This window comes from Ischnura elegans, chromosome 10 (genome assembly GCF_921293095.1).
Source record: "Ischnura elegans chromosome 10, ioIscEleg1.1, whole genome shotgun sequence".
NCBI classification, from domain to species: domain Eukaryota; kingdom Metazoa; phylum Arthropoda; class Insecta; order Odonata; family Coenagrionidae; genus Ischnura; species Ischnura elegans.
The window spans coordinates 100,560,399-100,581,081 of NC_060255.1; the positions used below are offsets into that span (position 1 = coordinate 100,560,399).

General features: G+C 37.2%; 1 protein-coding gene across 9 annotated transcripts in view; it reads left to right on the top strand.

Annotated features, from left to right (window-relative positions):
- The window catches only part of LOC124166595 (serine/threonine-protein kinase WNK1), a 124,729-nt gene that overhangs the window by 69,955 nt on the left and 34,091 nt on the right, over nucleotides 1–20,683 (top strand). For 8 of the 9 annotated variants that reach the window (XM_046544178.1, XM_046544182.1, XM_046544184.1 and 5 more), the window contains 7 exons: nucleotides 1,443–1,699; nucleotides 3,748–4,465; nucleotides 5,399–5,750; nucleotides 7,534–7,691; nucleotides 8,546–8,611; nucleotides 9,329–9,965; nucleotides 10,833–11,179. In XM_046544178.1, the coding sequence (XP_046400134.1) occupies nucleotides 1,443–1,699; nucleotides 3,748–4,465; nucleotides 5,399–5,750; nucleotides 7,534–7,691; nucleotides 8,546–8,611; nucleotides 9,329–9,965; nucleotides 10,833–11,179 (2,535 nt within the window). The remainder of the gene's footprint in view (nucleotides 1–1,442; nucleotides 1,700–3,747; nucleotides 4,466–5,398; nucleotides 5,751–7,533; nucleotides 7,692–8,545; nucleotides 8,612–9,328; nucleotides 9,966–10,832; nucleotides 11,180–20,683) is intronic. The other variant, XM_046544183.1, reaches the window with a different exon arrangement.

Here is a 20,683-nt window from a genome sequence, read left to right on the forward strand (position 1 = left end):
GATGTTTAAATAACCAAAACTCATGTCGTCAATTCAACTGCTTAATTTACATTCAATATTTAAGATATTTAGGGATATCATTTGAGTTTGGTATTGTTTGGTTACGTTGTTGGTACTCATGGGGGTAGAACTTAAATATTTTACATTTTGTGTTTGTTTTTCAATTCAGTATTTTTCATTTTTTAATATGCAGATCGTCATCCTCGTGAATATCTCACATGTCCTATTCGTGCAGTTTCATTATTGTGTTTCATCAATTATTTCAATTTGTTCTTCACTGTAGGATTTTAAATATTTACCAGGTGCATTAAATTGAAAACAAATCTAATTTCCTAAATTAACCATGGCCTTAAAAAGGCAATTTTATGATTATACTCCTTAACTTTAAATGTGACTGTGGTGGTAGAGATTGTGGTGATGTACATATTTTTCTCTTGTTGAATTGGAGACTCCCTGTTGAATTAGATATTTGCCTTACCACTTGTAATTGCCTAAATTTTTAGTTCATCTCTTATTTATGGAATATATATATATATATAGAGATGTTGGAATTACTTTCTAACGTGTATACTTTTCATTGTTATAAGGAAGGCAATTGACCATTTCTAGTTAATTGGCTTGTTAACACCATCCAACTTTACAAATGATATATATTTCTTGCCATTCAATCTGTCTTATCTTAAATAAATGTATTCATTAGTATAATTAGGTGACTTTAGATCACTCTAAGTTTTTTCTTGTAATTTTTATTTTAAAAGATATCGTCATTGCGTTTAATAAAAAATTTCTTGCGGGATCATAAAATTTCAATGCTTAGATAGGTCATATTTTTGTTCATATATGTATTCTTTGAGGGAAAAAAGATTGTAATTTTGGCTTTCATTTTTAGACAAAATGCATGTCTGTGTGGGGTCTCAACAAGGCCTTATCATTTTAAACAAAAGATAAAGGGTTGATTAATCAATTAATTTTTTTTTTCAATATTGTTGTATTTATATACTACACATTCTTACATCTGGTTTATGCTGCTAATAGTGTAAAATAATTGTATAAATATTGATGTATAAAATGATATGAGTCATGCAAGTGTGCCCATGACTCTTGTGTTTAATCTAAGCTTAATTTTTTATGTAATTCTTCATGTCAATAATCTAATACAATTAATTTATTTGATGCTGTAGAAAATATTTCAGATAGTTATCCTAATAGTTCTATACAATGTTGGAGAATTTAAGTGTAGTTGTATACAAAAAATCATTCATTTAATATAGCTTAGTGTTACATTTAGATGAAAAAGTATTCATTCCAGAAAATAATTGTATCTACAATTGTCTTCTGCATCACATTAAAGATTGTTGAAGGTTGGCAAATGTGGAGGAGTGTTTCCTGTGAATGCCCCATGAATAATTTTGTGTTATTTTTGATATTGTCGCGATTGTTAGGATGCGTCTGCAACCCATGGGACGTCTCTTGGGAGGCCAGAAGAGCAGATGGCTGGGGACTACGCGGAGTCGCAAACGCCAACGCCCCCTCAGTTCCAGAGCCCCCCTCCTGCCACGCCTCTGCAACAGGGAACTTCGGGGAGTTCTGGGACGTCAGCAGGGGAGTGGTCCCCCCACCCAAAACTCTCCCAGCAGAATTCAATCGAGAAAGTCCAGTCCGCATCAACAAATCCACCCATGGACTCTAGTAACTGCAAGTATGTGGCTCTGTGTTTGTTGATTTTACATTAATAATTAATAATCTTTCGACTTACCGATGGTTCGTTTGGCTTGCTTTTTGATTTAAAACCCCTCCTCTGTGTATTATGGAGTTCATACTATTCATTTCTTTCTAATGTATTATCAACCACTTTTCCAACTTAGTTATGTTCTCTCTGGAGTATTGGTCAGGTGATAAAGATGTAAGATTTCAGGATCTCCTGGTGATTAAGTGTCCTCAAGTTCACTGGGACACTGAGTAACAGTATCCATTTTTCCAAAGTATCAACATTCAACACAGGAACTGTCAAACTCAGGAAATATTGATTATTTTCTTGGGAATAATGTTAATGTTTCCGTCAATTTATTCACCTTCATCAGAACTTCTTTTTTTATGAAATACTCATTGAATTATTCGTAACAATGTATCATTTCAAATGGTTATAAGAGGTAAAAATACAATCCTTTTCAATTGACAGATTCTTCTCACTAATATAATGAATTTTGTAAATATAGAAAAAGCATAAAAAAATGAAGGGTAAATGAATTCACTGAAATATTGGAATTCTCCAGTAAAGAACTATTATTTCCTCACCAACAATCACATTGAGCATGAATCAGTTTCTATTTATTGCATTTAATTAGCTAGTTTTTAGGTTCTGTTACATGCACGTTCATCTACAACGAGGAAGTGTTCTGGTGGTGTAGGTGTCAGTTTCTTTAGATCTGAAGTCATGTTAGACCTAAAGAATTTGGCTGTAAAATCTGACTGTACAAGGAAGAGAACCTGGAAAACTCAGTTCATCCATACCACTCTGTGGTTTTCTATCCAGCATATTTGGTAAACTTTTATCCTATTCCAGTGTGTGGCTCAAAGATTAGTTAAAGAGGTTGTTGTTGTTTACAATTCAGTGGGAAATTCTTTCTCTCGGTGTGCAATTCTCCATGAACCAGTAATCCTTCAGCTGGATCGCAAGTCTTCCAATCTGTGCGGGAAAATTTGTCAAGGAGACCTTAGCATTTTTTCAACTGGGAGGGACAGGGTAATTGAAAGACTTTATTAGTCCCCTCCTGACCCCAGGACCCATGAGTAGGACCTCACCCACTTAGATGGTGTGGTGGAATATCAAATAATTTGGTAAAATTATTTAACCAGCCTAAATCTACAAAACAAATATCACATGAAGTTAGTTCATTATTTTATGTCAGATTTGATGCCAAAGACCTAGGAAATCAGTTGATATTGGTTAAAACTCTTCCAGTCTTGCATCCAGTCTTCAGATTGCATATGTAGAGGACATCGTAAGGTTAGGCTAGTACCTCATTGGGAATGTGCTACAACCACTAACAAGCGAGAATAGTTTGGGCAAGAGGGCAGGGTTGCCAATCATCTCATTCGTAAAAGATTGAGTTTGGGCCATAAGTATATAAAGGGTGTGGTAGAGCAGGTCAGAAGAGAGGATTCTTGTATGTTTTTCCCACAGTCTCTGGCACTCTCGTACAAATATGTTTCCTGCCGCTGAAAGGTGTACGAGCTGGAATTCTAGTAACGTCACAAACTCATGAAAAGTGAGTGGGAACTTCATGGTTTTTTCTTAATTTTGAACTCATTGGAAAATGATTTCAACGTTTTTGGGAGAGATATCATAGAACAGCGTAGTGAAAAGATACACAAAGATATCATACCATTTATTTATTTTAATTTCAATAATTCTATTACTCATGTTTCAACTGGCTTGCACTCATCAACAGCTACAGAATGCTAACGCTGATGATGACTGCTAGCCAGTTTAAAGATATGTGTTAGAGTTTTTTAATTAAAATAAGTAGAGTGTGGTACCTTTGTGTATCTTTTCATTAGAAAATGGCTAAATGAAAGAGATTCTTTCGTCAAAACATATCTGTACACCAAAGTTGTTTAATGATTTCATTTCTTAGTGAACAATCTCATTGTTTCGTGCTGTTAAATGAAAAGTAGTGGAGTTGAATTTCAGTGATGTTGACATTATTTCCCCCATGCCTGCTCATTCGTGGTGTTGTGTTTCAGTGGGCCTCACTCCATTGCAGCCCTCCAGCAGAAACTTTACCAGTTGACCTCACAGACCACAGAAACTCTGGCCGCTCAGCATGGAAAGGCAGAGGATGCTAAAACAGCGGCTGCAGTGGCCAGCGAGTCTCAGGTGTCCGAAGCACTGGGGGCCGCTGATGGTAAAGGTTTTGCAATGGGTTATGCTGCTCACGAGGGCAATGTAGATGGAAGCCAATATGTGAATGTGGAAGGCCCCAGCGTGGTTGAGGATGAGAGAGCGAGGGTCGTAGGAGGACGAGCAGACGAGAGTGAGGTAAATTTGAGCGGTGGGGTGTTGCCCGTCCCGACGTCCGTGGCTCCGTCGCCCCACCCAACCACCAACCCACTCCCCATCCCCACGTCCTCCTCCGTTCACCCCTCTGCAGTCGGTGGTTCCTCCCTGTCGACCCCTGGTTTTTCAGGAGCCCCCCCTCCCCTCTGGACAGCCTCCCCCTCACCCTCCACCTCCTCTGTAGCGTCTCCACTGTCGTCCTCGGAACAGCATGCCGTTGCCCACCCACCCCACGCCCTCTCCTCCCTCGCCCAGTCCTCCGTGCCCCTGCCCCTGTGTTGTTCGTCGTCGTCCGCCTCCTCCTCGCACCCAGCCACCCCTCATGCCCCTGCCAGCTACGACGTCAACATGCAGACCCTGCAGCAGAAACTAGCGAGCATCTCAATGACTGGAGCTCAGCCTTTGGTTAGTAATAAGTGTCTTAATTGCAATGGAATTGATTTTTGTTTTTTTCTTTTTTTTAATCAGCCATCATTTGCGCTTGGACAATTTTTTGACGTCATTGAGTGACATTTAATTGGTTTCACTCTTATCAAAGTAATCATGTCAGTTGATGCACAAATTTTTTTTATATTTACTTTTTCATTCCCCATTTCTTTTATGTGAAGTAAATTATCAGGTCATCAAATTCCATTTTTCCTTTTGTCTAATTTAATTTGGAGTATTTTTTAAATCAATATAAATTTGTCTCCAATTAAAATTATAGGTTCTATCATATGTTCTAATTTCTAACTGTAAATGGTTTGATATTGTTAATGGATTTTTCAGTTTTTAAATTCAAATGTAAAAATAACTCATGATGGCATTCAGATATTTTAATTTTTTTGGGCTTTTGGTGTGAGGAAATGATATTATAGTTAATAGACCATAAAGTAACTCTAATTCCCATGTATATATAATCTAGAATATTTATGGTTTAAAAGTATAATATCTACTCCTCTTATTTCTTCGATGGCATTATCCAGCATTGAGATGAGCATGTTTTGTAGATGTCCTTAGTATTGTGAGTCCAGAACCACCACATTAATATCTCTTGCCACATAACCTCTAGATTTCCCAATATTAGTGAAAATTGCATTTGTTACTTATGAAATAGTTTTCACAGCTCATAATTGCAGTATGTCATTCATTATTTTTTTACCATGTGAAGTTCATATTCATGGTGGCCTGTGACAAAAGTAAACCGCTGATTGGTATGCCTTTTTCAAGATGAAACTTCATCCCTGCAGTAATGTATAAGAATTCCAGTTTCTTTTGCTTTTGAATACGGGGATATTGTTGTCCAAAATGATGGTTTCCTCTGCAATTATTGATGTTGTTTTGTTTTGTGGGAACAAGGGTCCTCTCTCCCCTCAGAGTACCCTTCACTCGGCAGTTGGGAGCCTTGCATTGCACCCTCCCCTCTCGGTGATCGAGGGAGTATCGGTGGCTGGCACGCACCAAGTGTCAACCCCTCCCATCCTCACCCCTTCTCCCGTCTGCGAGTTGGCCCCGTCGGCTATTGTGCCTCCCGAGACGATCATTCCAGAGCGCCCTCACCACTTGGAGGTGAGCGAGGACGTTCACGGCATGTCCTCCTCCCCTCGGGATCCGCTTTTGGCCCAGCCCCCACCCCCCACGTCCACCAAGATGGAGGGCAATGCCTTTGTCGTCCCCGGACCAGTTCCCGAAGGGATGCATGCTGCTGATGGTAATTATATCTTTGCTATTTTGTTGCATTTGTTTCTTGTTACTGCCTGGCAACGCCATTGACAAGGTAGTCTTGGAAATGTGCAAACCAGTTCCAGTTCACAACAGTTTCTATCTGCGGCATTTCATTAAGGTTATAATTAACTGTCATGCTGAGAACATTTAAGGTAGGAGCGCTTGCGGTTTCTTTCCTCATGTGTTCATATTTGAGCTGAAGCTTTGTAGAATATATGGATCATCTGTATAAGTTCACTTGGATGTTTAGATAAGTTAACATCATCTTAAAGTGTTATGCGCTGTTTAAAAATAACTTATCAACTATTCTTGTGATCAGTGAAATCTATATATCAAGCGATATTTTCCCAAAAAAAAGGCTTATATGTATCTTGGTAATGTATATGTATGCAATCTCGTATATGTAATACTCTGGAAAAAAATTGATTGGGGGCCCTCAGCTGGTATTCATGATGGCACCATCCTTTCTGGGGGTCGAGGGTCCAATCCCAGAAACCTTTAGGACATTGCATTGGCCCAGAATTGGATTTTGACTCTACTCTGGCTTTAAAAACTAGATAGCAGTTAATAAAAGTTAGCAATTTCGAAAGAAAAATTACTATGAAAGTGAGAATTTCAAAGCTTAGAAACTTTAATTATGTATTATGGTTCTCTTACGTATTTAGAGAAATTATTCCTTGAAACTGCACTGACATACAAAAAACCTGTGGTAGACTTTTCAATTAACCCTCTCTAAAAAGCTTTATATTCCCACACCTTTACTTTATTTATTTTTTATGTTATTATTTTATACTGGATATGCTGTAAGTAAAGCAACTAATTAAAAGGCAGTATTTCACATTGGCAAAAAAATTGTCGTTCAAGTTATCAGAGTCCTTTTTTTTCATTACACCTTTCACATACACTTCACAATACACATGAGCATTTTGGGGGGGCCCCTGAGCTCAGGGCTCTTGGTAATTGCTGTCCTGGCGAGACCACCCCTGGCCCTGATGATGTTAAATGAATCACTTGTTGAAACATTAGCCTTAAATAGCCAGTGCCAAACAGAAAATGATTCCCTGATGTCGTATAACATAATTTTTTGGGGCTCATCACCTCACGAATTCAAAATATTTACAATAATAAAGGGCAATTAGAATTATATCAAAAAAACCTTATGATGCTTCCTCTAGCCCCGTCTTTAAAACTTTGAAGATCCTCCCATTACTATGTGTCTATTTATTATCTCTGCTAATATTTATGCGTAAAAATCTGGACATGTTTGAAATTAACTCCAGTTTTCATAATTATGAAACCAGTAATAGGCAAAGCCTTCACTATAACACAGTGAGGACGAATAGAACTAAATTAGGTCCAAGAGAAATGGGACTCCTGGCATACAATAAACTCCCGCACTATTTAAAAAATCAATGTGAGTCATTGGTATCTTTTAAAAGGAAGTTGATGGCATTCCTGCTTGTAAAGAATTATTATTCTGCTTCGGAATGCCTGACGGACTCCACAATCTAGTGCTTCATTTCCATGTTTTGAAAATATATTATATGTGAAAATACATACTTGTGAATAACATTTCATCTATATGTTTCTAATCAACTAAATTGTATGAATCTCCTACTCCCTTTTTTTGATGTGTCTTATATCTTCTTGTAGATCCTTGGACAAATAAATTATTATTATTATTATTATCATTCCTCTAAATTATCTCAGTTACCATTTAATTGTTGTCCCCAGTGTGTTGATGGTGAATTGGTTTTTGGTTGTTTTAGTTGCGTATCATGTTGATGGTGAAACTGGAGTGAAATTGGAGGCTGCTCCGAATGCGTTGCCCCCTCAATTGCTGGACACGGCCGCGTTGGCGGCCAAGGAAGAGGCTGGGCGAGCTAGGCCTAGGCCAGCAGCAATTGACCTTCATGATCTCGAGCAGGTATGCAACCCTACGACAGCTTTTATGGGATTTTATGGTTGTTGTCATTTTTTTATGAAATATTGACTTTTCTACAGTGTAAAACTGTTGCAAGTATTTGTACAATTAGTGGCTCTTGAATCCTCATAATTCAACCGCCAGAAGCAAAACTGTTGCAAGTATTTGTAGTGGCTCTTGAATCCTCATAATTTAAATACCAGAAGAAAACCAGGATGCAAAACTTGGTGAAGTGCTGCAGCTGTTTTCTTATTTAAAACTCCTTAAGTTTTTATCACTTTACCTGAGCTACACAGCTGTGAGTTTTGTGAAAATATAGTGCTGAGAATACCTAAAGCCATGTAATTTTCATGTTATTTTCTCGCCCTGCAACAATATCCATAAAAATTGCCTAGGTTTTTCTATTTTGAAATTTCTGCTGTTGTTTAAGGCATTTGTTTTATTGTCTCAAGTAATACTGCTAGTATTTTTCTGAAATAAAAACAAAATAAATTAAATGAATCCAAACTTAAGAATATAACTGAAGAACATTCAAATTTTAGATGAAAAATGAAATGAGATCAATATCCGATTGGAATTGCTTTCGAAATAAATTTATTCATAACTGTATAGTTCAACTTTTCCAAAATTTCAAACTTCAGTTCTCATTACTTAGCAATTAGAGGGGTTACAATTTTAAATACCTTCAATTTTTTTCTGAAATTTTCCATTCCAAAATTCAGCATAATGATTAATGACTGACTTGATTTCAAGATGAGGTTTTTATTTGAGGCTTTGTCAGCTAAATTTTCTCCAATTGAAAATATCTTGGTCTGAGTTGGATTCCAAACTCTATTCTGCATGATGTTTTTCTTCAGGAATTGGCAAAAATACATCCTGGTTATCGACGAGGGGAGACTCCTGCTGTTGCAGCAATAAATCAAGTAAGGTTCTATGAAAGCATATTATTTAATTCAGTAAGGTGGACAATGTCACAGGAGTCTCTGCCATTTTAAACTCTTTCAGAAATGGTTGATCTTTAGGTTTACTACTTGATGATATTGTTTACAATAAATTATTACTCCTACTTTTCATTTCATGCGTTGTGTCATCATTCTGCTGCATGCACCAGTCGTGTGCCATGAACTGTTTACTTTAAAGGAATGACTTTTCCGCTAGATGGTTAAAGATATGAACTATGACCATTAGTAAACAATCCTTTGCTATTTGATTTTTCATTGAGCACAGTAAGAAGGTTCTTTCTGGAAAAATTCAGACAGTTTAAATAAATTCTACCAGACTTACTGCCTTATTTGCAGACAGACTCTCCGTGGTGAGCTATCAAAGAAATCTTTCTCTCATTACTTTTATTGGACCACTTGTGTGAATGCGGGCTTAAGGAAAAGTTGTGGGTAAATCTTTTGGTGGTGTTTGTTCTTGCCCAAAAGTGAAAACATATTTTCGGAATGAAAACGAAAGCAAGCTGGAATTTCTTTTTTTTTACCTAACAGAGGTGGTATTTTTTCATAAATGTTTTGTCTCTCCCACTGTTGAAAAAAAAAAACTTTTTTTTTTTTTGTGTTTATTTCTTCTTCGTCTAGTGCTAAAATTCCAGATGATTATTTTGATGGGATTGTAATGAGAAATGTCCCGTGTCTTAGGTGATGCAGCAACCATCGTTACTGCCGTCGGGCCTTCAAGGAGGCCACACTCCGATCCCTGCTCAGGTCTTAGGATTCCAACACACAGAGTTTGCACAACCTCCGCTGCACATGCCCTCCCAGATACCCTCGAGTGAATTCATCTCCATGGGGATGAGTCAGGTGGCTCCGTCTGGTGTTCAGACTGTACCCTATCCTCCCTCCTCCGTCCCTTACCCTGAATTCCAGCCAATTGGCCGAGATCATCAAGGCTTGGATGGTGGCAGGGGTGAGCACTTTGGTATGACTGGAGACCATTACCATTCGGGGGTGGGGCAGATTGGCGATAGCATTGGGGTGACGACGACAACCCTTCAAATGTTGAGTTCCCAGGAGGTGGTGGTGGGCGAGGGTATGGGCGAGAGGAGACTTGACATGCGAATCCCAGCCCAAGCGACACCTGTCATCACCCCTCAGGTGGATTGCAGTGCAAATAACACTCCAGTGTCCTTGAAGGAAGATTTTGAGGCCAGCAAAGATAAGGAGGACGAGAAGGAAGGCAGTGGCACTCAGGCAAACACGGCAGAAGTCGTAAAGCAGCCTCCTGTGAGGAAGATCTCCCGCTTCCAAGTTAGCATTGTTCCAGAGCAGCAGACAGGTAATAATTGTGCCTTCTTTGTCTTTTTATGACTTTCTGCATGCTATCCAGTTAACTTGCTTTCTAATAAATATGTAGTGAGAATCATTGGATTACAAGAGACTTGTTAAAAGTTCGATTGTTGTTCGATTCATAATGTGACATGCTTTTTTTATCTTTTTATCCTTTTCTTCAAAGTTTTGTTGTTATCATTTATGGCATTAGACTGTTAAGGTTATTTTCTTTTTTGATTGTGAGAGCACAGTTTTTAAGTCCTCTGGAGTTTAGGATCTCTACTATTCATTCCATCTGGAAAAGGTAAGGGTACATTGCAGCATTTTATGATAGTCATTTGATTATATAATTAAGGATATCATTTCTTTTCAATTTTATTCCATTATATGGCTTATGAAACCTTAGTTATATTTTATTCTTACTATCAATAATTTGAATTTTTTTAATATAAGGAATTTTTATGTCAATATATCAATTATTTCTGTTGTGTAATTAGTGTTGTCCCAAAGTCTAATTATTAGGAATCTGGCCAAGACCGTGGGAAACCCTTAATATGAAAAAATCATGACAAATATTGTATTTGTTTTTATATGACCACGCTAATGTTATTCGGAAATTTTTAAAATTTAAAACTGAAATTGTGCTTCAATGCCTTATTATTACTTAGATGGTTGTGTATCCAATTTTGTATTTTCTTATTTAACCCGCATGATTGTGATTTCTTTTGTTAGATTTTTGTGAGGTACTGTATCAAATGCTTTCATAGAGAAACCAGACATCAATGTTTAGATTCACAGTTGGGGTATGAATGTGTTTGAATATCCTCTTAGGTTGCATTAACCTCTCCATTGATAGAAATATTTCTTTCAACAGCTCATGAAGGTGGAGAAGCGGGGCATTCTGAGTCAGCAAAGATCACGGGCCAACGAAGTGTATCAGGACCGCAGCTGGCTCAGTCGCAGAGGCCAGCTGTCATGGAGACGAGGCGTGGTAGGTTCAGCGTGGTCACCCATCCAGATTTGAAGTTGCTGAGTGAAGCCGAGGCCCCCAAGAAGCCTGCTCCGCCCCCAGCCAACGACCCTGAGGATGAGGAGGACGAGGGTGTGGCCGAGGGGAAAGAGTCGGATGACGAGTTAGTGGGGACGGGGAGGGTGGTGCGTGGCGAGGACAGCAGGTTGGCGTGGAGGGAGTCCACATCCCCAAAACGCTCCAAAGCGCAGGTAAGAACAGTCGCCGTTTCAGCCAGCCTGTCTCGCTGTCGACTCGTGCCGGAAACGAATTCTCGGACCTAAGTGTTGTGTTGCTGTAATTTGAATGGAATGTTGTGGCCAATGGTGGAGTTTGGACCCTTGGCATGATTTTTTTTGCTTTGGTTCAAATGTGGAAGTAGATTCCCTCATAATCAAAGCATACTTCATGAGCTGTTGGGAATGGAAACGTAAAGAAAAGTTTGAATTCTTTTCAAAAAGAAAGATCTTTCAGGGGTCTGGGAGCTCACCATTTTCTTTGCGGGTAACAAGTGCATAACTCTTAAATGTGTAGTAGTGTGCTATATCCCTCTCCAACTTGGAATTTAAAGAAAGAATCAAGTATATTTTGATACAGTGTGTACATTAGCACATCTTGGCGTGTTTCATGTCTTGAACTTTGCGTAATAATGTTTTCGTGTAGTGTGATATAATTTTTATATTTTCTTTAATTAATATTATATCTAATGCAAGTATTTACTGCAATTTTTTTATTACTAAATTATTTGTATTATTTTCCCTTTTGGAATTCCATTTTTTGCAGTAAATTGGGTGAACACAATTGAATAAAAATGTGATGAAGTTTTATGTTGAGCTTTGACTATGGGAGGTTCTGCTCTGCTCTTGCCAAGTATTTTTTTTAAATAATGAAGAAGTGTTCTTTAGTCTTCAATCAGCCTGAGTGAAATGTCATAATTCCTGGCTTATAGGATTGACAAAATTTTATGTTTACACATCTATGGGTAATCAGCCTTATATAAGTATTTAACACAAGAAGTATCCCTCAGAAAATGGCATCCCTCTTATCTAATTTCATTCATATCAGGTCAGAATTAGATTTGGCATTAATGTAAGGACGTACTGTTGTTGCCTGAACCTGTTAAATGACTTCTGGAAAACTTGATCACTGAACTGATTTTTTACAAATGTGATTAAATGGAATCAAACAATTTCACTCGATTTCTACCTATCTTAAGTTGTATATACAGGCATCCCCCGAGTTACGTATGAGATGCGTTCCGGCAGACTCTGCGTAAGTCGAAATTTACGTAAGTCGAACCTTTGCGTTAGTGCTTCAGAGATTGCGATCGGCGCGGTGAAATTCTCAGCGAAGAAATGTTTGGTAAATTCTCGGTGAAGTTTCATTCAATTCACTGCGATATTCATGAACTCTACCGCGTATTCTTACGTTATTAGATGCAAAATCGATAAACATTAATATAGTCTGAGAGTTGCAACTCGAGCATTGCCAATCAAAATGCGTAGTATTATTCCCAGAGTTGACCGATCGCGTGGATTCGGGAAAGTACGGTATCTCAATGCTACATTACTAAACTGAATACTTAAATTGATTCATTATGTTACACTGCGATCTAAGGGCCCAAAGAACGCATCGTCTACCTACCTATAATCATTATATCTTCTGCGTTTTATAAATTACGTTGATCGATGAATCTGGTGGTTTCACTGTCACAGTTAATACAGGTAGGAGGAGTGTCTAGGATTAGGAGCAAATAACGCACAAAAAAATACCAGTAAATTACTATATTCTTAGATACATTCACGCACACATACACTCAATCTTTCATGCACGGAAACATACTTTCATTCTCTCATATCTCAATAAAATAATGTGAAAATATCATCATTTGAATATTTACTTCACTGGAAACATCGAAGAGTATTTCCAAAGCACGAAGCTAATTAAAAGTGAGCTTTTATTCAAACTCCGTCATTAACGTGCAACAAAATTAGTGGGGAAAAGCTTTCAATGATACAATATTCATTTACAGTTGCACATAATATGAGAGAACGAGAAAATGCAGCTTAATAAAATTTTCATTGAAAGCCAGAAACATGTAAATAATTACAATCAAGCAATATATTATATATAAGCAATATATAAGCAATTAATATCATGTGTCAACTTTTTCTTAACTTTTTCACGGCGTTCATTGCCAACACTCAAAATTTCAATGCCGTTACATGGGTACTAAACAATTCTTTTCTGCAATAAAGATTTCTGCTTGAACTTCATTTTCTTTCAATTCTACAGATGGAAGTGTCCAAACTTAAGGATGCAATTTTTAAATAGTTGAAAGTCAGAGTTCGGGTGTGCATGCTGTATAACAAGTTGTATCGTACAGGAATGAGTGCAACCACATCCATCGCTAGAACTGCAAATTTTCACGTTGATTGCCGATTTGGGATTTGTAAGCGATTTTTCTACAGAAATTAATGAAAATTCCTTCGAGGAATGACAAAAATGGGTCACTTTGTTATTTTTAGCACGTAAAAAACTCAATAACTATTCGATATTTTTTTTTCTACCATAGGTTGTACGAGCGAATATCTACTTCTTCACGCTCGCATTCGAAAATTAACGTAATCATTTGAAATACGGTTATCGCTTATGTAAGTACGGATTTACGTAAGTCGAGACATACGTAACTCGGGGGATGCCTGTACTGCATAACTTCACGCTTTTATTAAACTTTAGCATCTTATTAATGAATATAACTATATTTTCAGTTACATATCTGGGATGTCAGATTAAAAAGCTGTATGTATTAAGAAGTACATAATTGAAATTTTTGATCTCTATACAGTTAACATGTGATGTAGTTAATTATATGAGCACTAACAATGCTTTTCTTCCTGAGGATAATCATAACTGAAGCCTACCTGTTTTCCTTTGAAGCAGCCTCTGTTTTCAGTTTTTGAACATTGCCTGAAGAAGAAGTAGTTCTGATGTGTTGTATCTTGTAAGCCAAGAAATATGGTATTTCTAGGAAATAATGTATGTTCTTCTAAGTTTTTATTTCTTCATTGTGTTTGATTGTGTATTTAAGTCATGAGTAAAGTCAAACATTAATGATTGCTCTCAACAAAATCAAATGACATCCATTTGTTGGCACTTCAGATTGATAGGTGCTTGAAGCCTGTAATTCAGTGGGCATGGACTGAAATTGATGTCTGTGGTTTGAAGGATGTTTACATTGCATTTGAGTAGTTTTACCAATACATTCTTTGCTAAAGTGGTCTTTGTTATTAAATGTGTTAGATGTATACCATCATTATTGTATTAATCATAAGTTATTGAAATGCTAGAGGTTAATGTTTTTAAGCAATTAGCTCTATTTTTGTTTTTGTTTTTTTTTCCCTTACTCTGTTGTCATTATCACACATCATTACATTTTGCATTTCCATCATTCATGTTGTTGTAATTAGTGTTGGTTAAATTTAAAGCGATTATTATTGCATGAGCATTTTAAAGCCTATTTATTATTATTTATATTATAAACATACACTGTAGTTACTAATGTACAATCTAATGCTTTCTGTTTATTTATATTTATTGCCATCTCTTGCTTAGAATACCAATTTTGGCCGCGGGATTACAGTGTCTCTGTGCGTCTTTTTTCCTTTATTTTAATTATGTTTGCTGCACTGCCTTTGTTATAATCTGCTGCTATTTCACTGTGAATCGTAGTGAAAATGTTGCATTGTCAGGACAATGTGCTTTGTTTATCCTGTGAATGGGTTAAAAGGTAGGCCGTCAATATTTATGCAGGAATGCATCTGGAAGAGTTAGTTGAGGCTGAATTTTTTCATTGGCTGTGGTTTTCTTCTTATACATATTTGGTTCTAGTTATCATCGATTATGTTATTGTTATTATGTGTTACAAATAGGAATGAGTTGGTTCCAGTACCAGGTTCTCAGTACTGCCTGTTCTTGGCCTATGCAGCCGGTATTGATCACATAAAGTCGGTACATACTTTGCAACTGGCAAGGAGCGTTGGCAAGGATTTGAATTTGGCACCCAAACTTGATGTGCCCTGCAGCGTATACAAGGCTATGTCCATTATCTTGTGTGAGATTTCTCTTCTTCTCTTCATACAGAGAAGAAAATTTCTCAATATTTTAAATTATGATGTTGCAAAACAGCTATGTCACCAGATGACATGGCTATACTGGCATTTTTTGCTGTGCATTTCTGAGAGACTCATAATTTATATACTTTTTAAATCATTAAAATATATCCTTTAATTTAAATTATGAGATATAATTATATTGCTGAAATAAAGCTGTATTCCATAACAGCCAATGGTGAGTTCTAACTGCTGGTGGCATTAACTGCCACATATTGCAATACGGCCAACAACTGGTGTGTTAAATGATTAAAGAATTATGTTTTATCTGGAATAATATAAATCTTCATGGGAATTTTGCATATAAATCAATCGCAATGTAATTTTTATGTAACCACGGTTGAGTTAGTGCACACTCCTGCGTACATTTAGGTTAGAAGCTGCGTAATTATCTTGGAGAATTTAATTTCGATAATTTAGCTGTTTATCGTTTTTAAACTGGTAACAGGTAGAAATCTTTCCTCTGATGGCTCAGGGTGAAAAAGTCAAATCCAAGACTGCACCTCTTTCAGGAATTGTCTGCTTTAATGATATCCATGCTGCAATTGTTCATACATACTAGCAAGGGCATACCCAGCGAAGGGCAGGAGGGGACAGCTGCCCCCCCCCCCCCCAGAAGCAAAAATTGCTTAAGTCTTTAAGGAAAATCAGACCGCATTGAATCGAAAGTTTTCTACAATTTTTCTTTAATATTAGTTTAAGACATGTAACTAAAACGTTTTTTAAACAAATAATTTTAAAAACTAATAAAGTGCTGTTATAATTGTCTTAAAATGTTGGTTTCATTCGCCTTTTCCATGCCAGAATGTAAAATGTTACAGCTTGAACGACCATGGCTTGCTCCTTCCCCCTCCCCCCTTTAGTTTTGATCCTGGGTACGCTCTTGCATTCTAGTGGAATAAAATACTTCATCATGAAGGAAAAGGTACCTATGTTATTCGTGGTTATTTAATTTAAGCATGATTTCAATGTGCAGGCGGAAGTTGGCAAAAATTAAATAAAAAAACCGGGAAGCGACGGGTAAGAATCGGGCTGGTATGGAGAACCAGTAAAGTCTTAGAACCAACTCATCCGTAGTTGCAAATTATTTCAGCTTGGTATTAATAAGGTTTATATTCATCTAATATCTCCATAATGAAGAAGGAATATATTGTAATTAATGAGCCAACTTCACTTATTGCAAGGCTATTATCAATTTTTAACAAAATCTTTAATGTGCTATCACTTCCGCTGTGAGCCGGCATGAGTGAGTGACTATACGTACTTGGATTCCATATATATGATCCCCTTGAGAAATACAACATCTAATGCCATGGTGGATTTGGCAGTGGCATTAGGTATGATATCTCTGAAGAGGAAGCATATCCATGGAAACAATTTATATTTTACGTATATGTTGTCACTTTTACTATCCGAGCATGGCATTAAGCCTTGCTCATGTCATGCAGGTATAGGTGTATTTTCCTCATTTCTAATCCATTCAAGAAGTTTCCATTTTACTCTTACTGATGCAGCAGTAGTTATTACAGATGCAATATTTTCTCATGTCTTTTTTGCTTTTCTCATGTCCCTGGAAATCCATACAAGATATGATAATTCCCCTTGGTCGTATTATTTGAGGAATCTAACATAGTGATGTTTCTGAATGTACTTGGAGCCTTTACAACAAACATTTGGGACTCTGAAGAGAATTTATTTCAATATCCTAGTGTTAATGTCACATTTTTTAAATCCTAGCTCATATCATTTGACCGTTTTTGTACAGTATAAGTGATAGTTCTTCTTTTAATTTTTATTGATTTAAAAATTTGAAACCATTGTGGAAATCTTAAATTTAGCTATAATGGAGGCATACGCTAAGGCAGGATTAAGTGAAACAAGTAGTTATCAATTTCTGGAAGCCATGTTCGTTTGAGCATTTTGGTGTTAATCTTAAGTAAACCATGAAGTCTTTTATTTTGATGTCAGATTGTGATGTTTATTGTATCATACAGTACATATTTTTAAGAAACTTTCACTATGAGATATATCATTAGAGTGATGCTGATAGTGGGCAAACTTCAAGCTTTTCTCAGGAAAACATCAAAGATGAATTTCAAATAGCATTATTTTGTGAGCTTAAGTGTCCAAAAGTCAATAAATTGTTTCTTATGATTATTTATATTGCTGTAGAACATCACTTAACAAAGTTATAATGGGCCACCAAAAAGACTGAGCTTTCATAGTGTGGGAGTACATATGCACCCCTTATCAATGGTCCAAGTTGTCCTGCTTTATTTCTTGGCTCCATTATATATTAATGATAATAATCTATTCATTTCAAGAAGTCGCAAATGCAGGAAAGACTGAGGAATCTGCCAAAAAAATGCACATCATGCAGTTAATACTTGAAATGCAAATTTGCATGGAACGCAATTAATATATACTTATTCTCAAGTAAATAATAATTTTCACATATAGTTATCCATGAGAATCATTTAGTTGATGGAAGCTTTTATTTCATTGCCTCCGATGAAAGGGGATTTGGTAATTACAGGGTGAACAACAGGCATTTGACAGGGAATTACGGGATTATCCTTGAACATTTTCCTAGTCAGAGGGCACTCTTGGTAGCTGCCCTTGATAAGATTCGTCAGAATTCCATGAAATCAAAGAGGCCAAGTAAGAGCTGAAATAAAGGAATGAATATTTCCATGCTCACTGTGGAAGGTCTTAGGAGCGAGTCTAACAGGAAAAGTGTCTAGTTTTGAGTTCAGTAAGGGGGAGAACATGCAGCAGTTATGAAGTATCTGGCTGAATTGTATGCCCCTCCTCACCACAATGGTATGGTCCTTGAAGGAACGTTACGCGTTGTAATTTTAGGAAATAATTCATGTTACAAGGTTGGAATGCAAAGTGGGTTAAAGAAAACCTACAACATGCAATAATCTCCCATCCACTTAACCTTGTTGATAAGTTCTAATAAGTCATAATGGACCATCAAAAATGAAGCTAAAATAAGTTTTTGAGTGTATGCTCTTTTCTTTGCTTGAGTATACTTATCTTTGCTGAGGAGGTGTGGACTTTTCCAAGCCTGTAGAATATTTGTGATGCTGTACCCCCAAACTAAGTCGGCATAATTACTCCCCTTGAAACAAAACGATGTTCATTCTGTAAAAAATTTGCTATTGTACAACTACAGTAAACTCTCGATTATACGAAGTCAGTGGGACCGGAAAATTGGCACTTCGTAAAATCGAGTTTCGTTATTTCAAACCTTTTTCATAAGTCACGAAAAAATGTTAGCTTTTGTTTCTTCCACCCTTTTTTGTCTTTAGTGGCCTTATTTAAATGTTTTCGGTGGATGTTCACGGTAGAATTCTTAGAAAAGGCTTTTTGTTATCGATATATATATTTAAGATCGTTAAATAATTATACCACCATAAATTCCCCATTTCTTGTACATACTTCAATATCAACGATCGCTTAAGAAATTCCTGACCAGTTTAGAAAACGTCATGAAATAATGGATTGCAAAGTTTATTATGAGAATTTAATGTTATAAATTTGTGGTTTGGAGCGAAAAGCAACTATTAAGTATGCGTAAGATAGATATTTGTTACCAACAGCCGCGGAATTTTAGCTCCAGCCGGCCTAACCATACTCTAAGGGCCTAACCAACATTTATGTCGCCCTCTATCGCCCAGTGACGAGAAAAAAAAGGAAAACGAGGGCCTTAACCCGTTTCCAAAATAACCTTCGTAAGTTAATATTTCGAGTTACTCCATATTTTCAGCTGAATGTGCTATCTTTTCAATTAGTTATTTTCATTGAGATTCCGTTACAATCATATAATACATAGGATATGATTATCTTCTGGTGAATATTTGAAGTAAATTCTGTTTGAGTTATCTGTCCGGCTACTGTGCTCCATCATCTTTGCAGACGTTGCTATGAAAGACTTTATTCTTCATCAGGACCATATTCTTCATACCGGGTGTGAGATGCTATGTTCATCTAGTATGTCTCTCTTCTTTTATGCCGACAGGAGCAAGGTTCCAACCGGAAAATGACAGGAGAAATATCTTCCATTATCGGAGAAATAAAGAGAGAAACATTATTATCCACATTGATTGTTTTCCTACAAGAGACGGTTCATCATTTCTCAACGTGTGTGAAGTATTGGTTCACTTGCGTGAATTCCCAAAAATGACACGTAAAAACCTGTAACTTCACCTCATTTAGTTTTCGTGTTCCTTTCTCTGCCGTATTGAAAGTTATGCAAAGGATCATTGACATAGAGAAAAGATTTTTCTTAGTTTTAGCACTAAAAAATAGGCACGCCATAATCGTAACTAAATATAGTGTGGAAAGAGCAAAGAAAATAATTTCAATTGAAAAGTCAGCCGAGAAGAAGAGAGACAATTATAAGCACGGCACCGTTTCCCCGATAGTGGAAGCTAATTCTTCAGCCTCTCTCCAGTTAAAAACTTACCATAGTTGCCGGTAAAGATGAACCATGCCTTTCTCCACAGTCTGAGAATATTCCCAGTGGGTGGGGTGAATAAGAGTGGGATGGGGATTGCCTGAGGAAAGAAGTGTGGTCAGCATAACGAGTGGTGAAGGGGGAAGGAGAAAGAAGGGTGGGGAAAGGGCCTTCAGCTCTGCCTCAGTCTACGTTTGGGGGCCGTATTTTTTTACGACGCACTAAAGCTCCGTCACCTTAGGGAGGGAGTGAATGGGAAATGCTGGGGAAGGAGGGGCTTGGGATGCGCAAGGTGGGTGTCAGCAAGATCAGCCAAAGGCGGCAGGAGGGAGTAAACAAAGATTTTGGAAAGAAAGATCTCTCGGCATGGGAGAACGGGGAGATGCGCGAGAAGAAAGTTCATGGTTAGAGTTAGACGTGAGTCTTCATTACGAGTAGCCAGAAAATAAGTCAGTGGTAAATAGAGCCCATTACTTAAGATATGTATGTGGTTTATTCAGGAAGGCTAATATATACACGAAAAGATATTACCCAAAAAAATCTGTTATTTTTTGCTTTTTGCCCTTTTCCATCGCTGCTTCCACTATGGTTTCTCACTTGCATAAATGGGAATTAAATTGGGGATCTGAATCGTTCGCCAGATCAAAATATCTTAATGTTTGGAGGGCAGCGTATACTTCTTTTTTATTAGGTGAAATTACTTCCTCACTTTCATCTTCGTCGTCACTGCTATTATGACTAGTCCCGGACGCTGCTTCATCCGACGTAGGTACCGGCGTCGCATTGTCGCTAGCCTGGAGATCATCGTCTAGGGCAATAATATTGTTTGATGTTGCGCGCTGTGCTCCTGCTTTTTCCAAGTGTTTTTCAAAATCATCTTTTAATAAAGCCTCTAATCTCCTCCACTATTTCATCTGCTGCAGCTTCCTGAAGGTATAACGTTACGAATCAACCATAGTCGTGATATTGTAGCAGTAGAATTTCTAGTAGGCTAGTTGTATCAATTACCAACCTCGAGAACATCCTCATGATGCGATATCAAAGGGAATCCGGCCAATTTCCAGCAATTTGCAATTGTA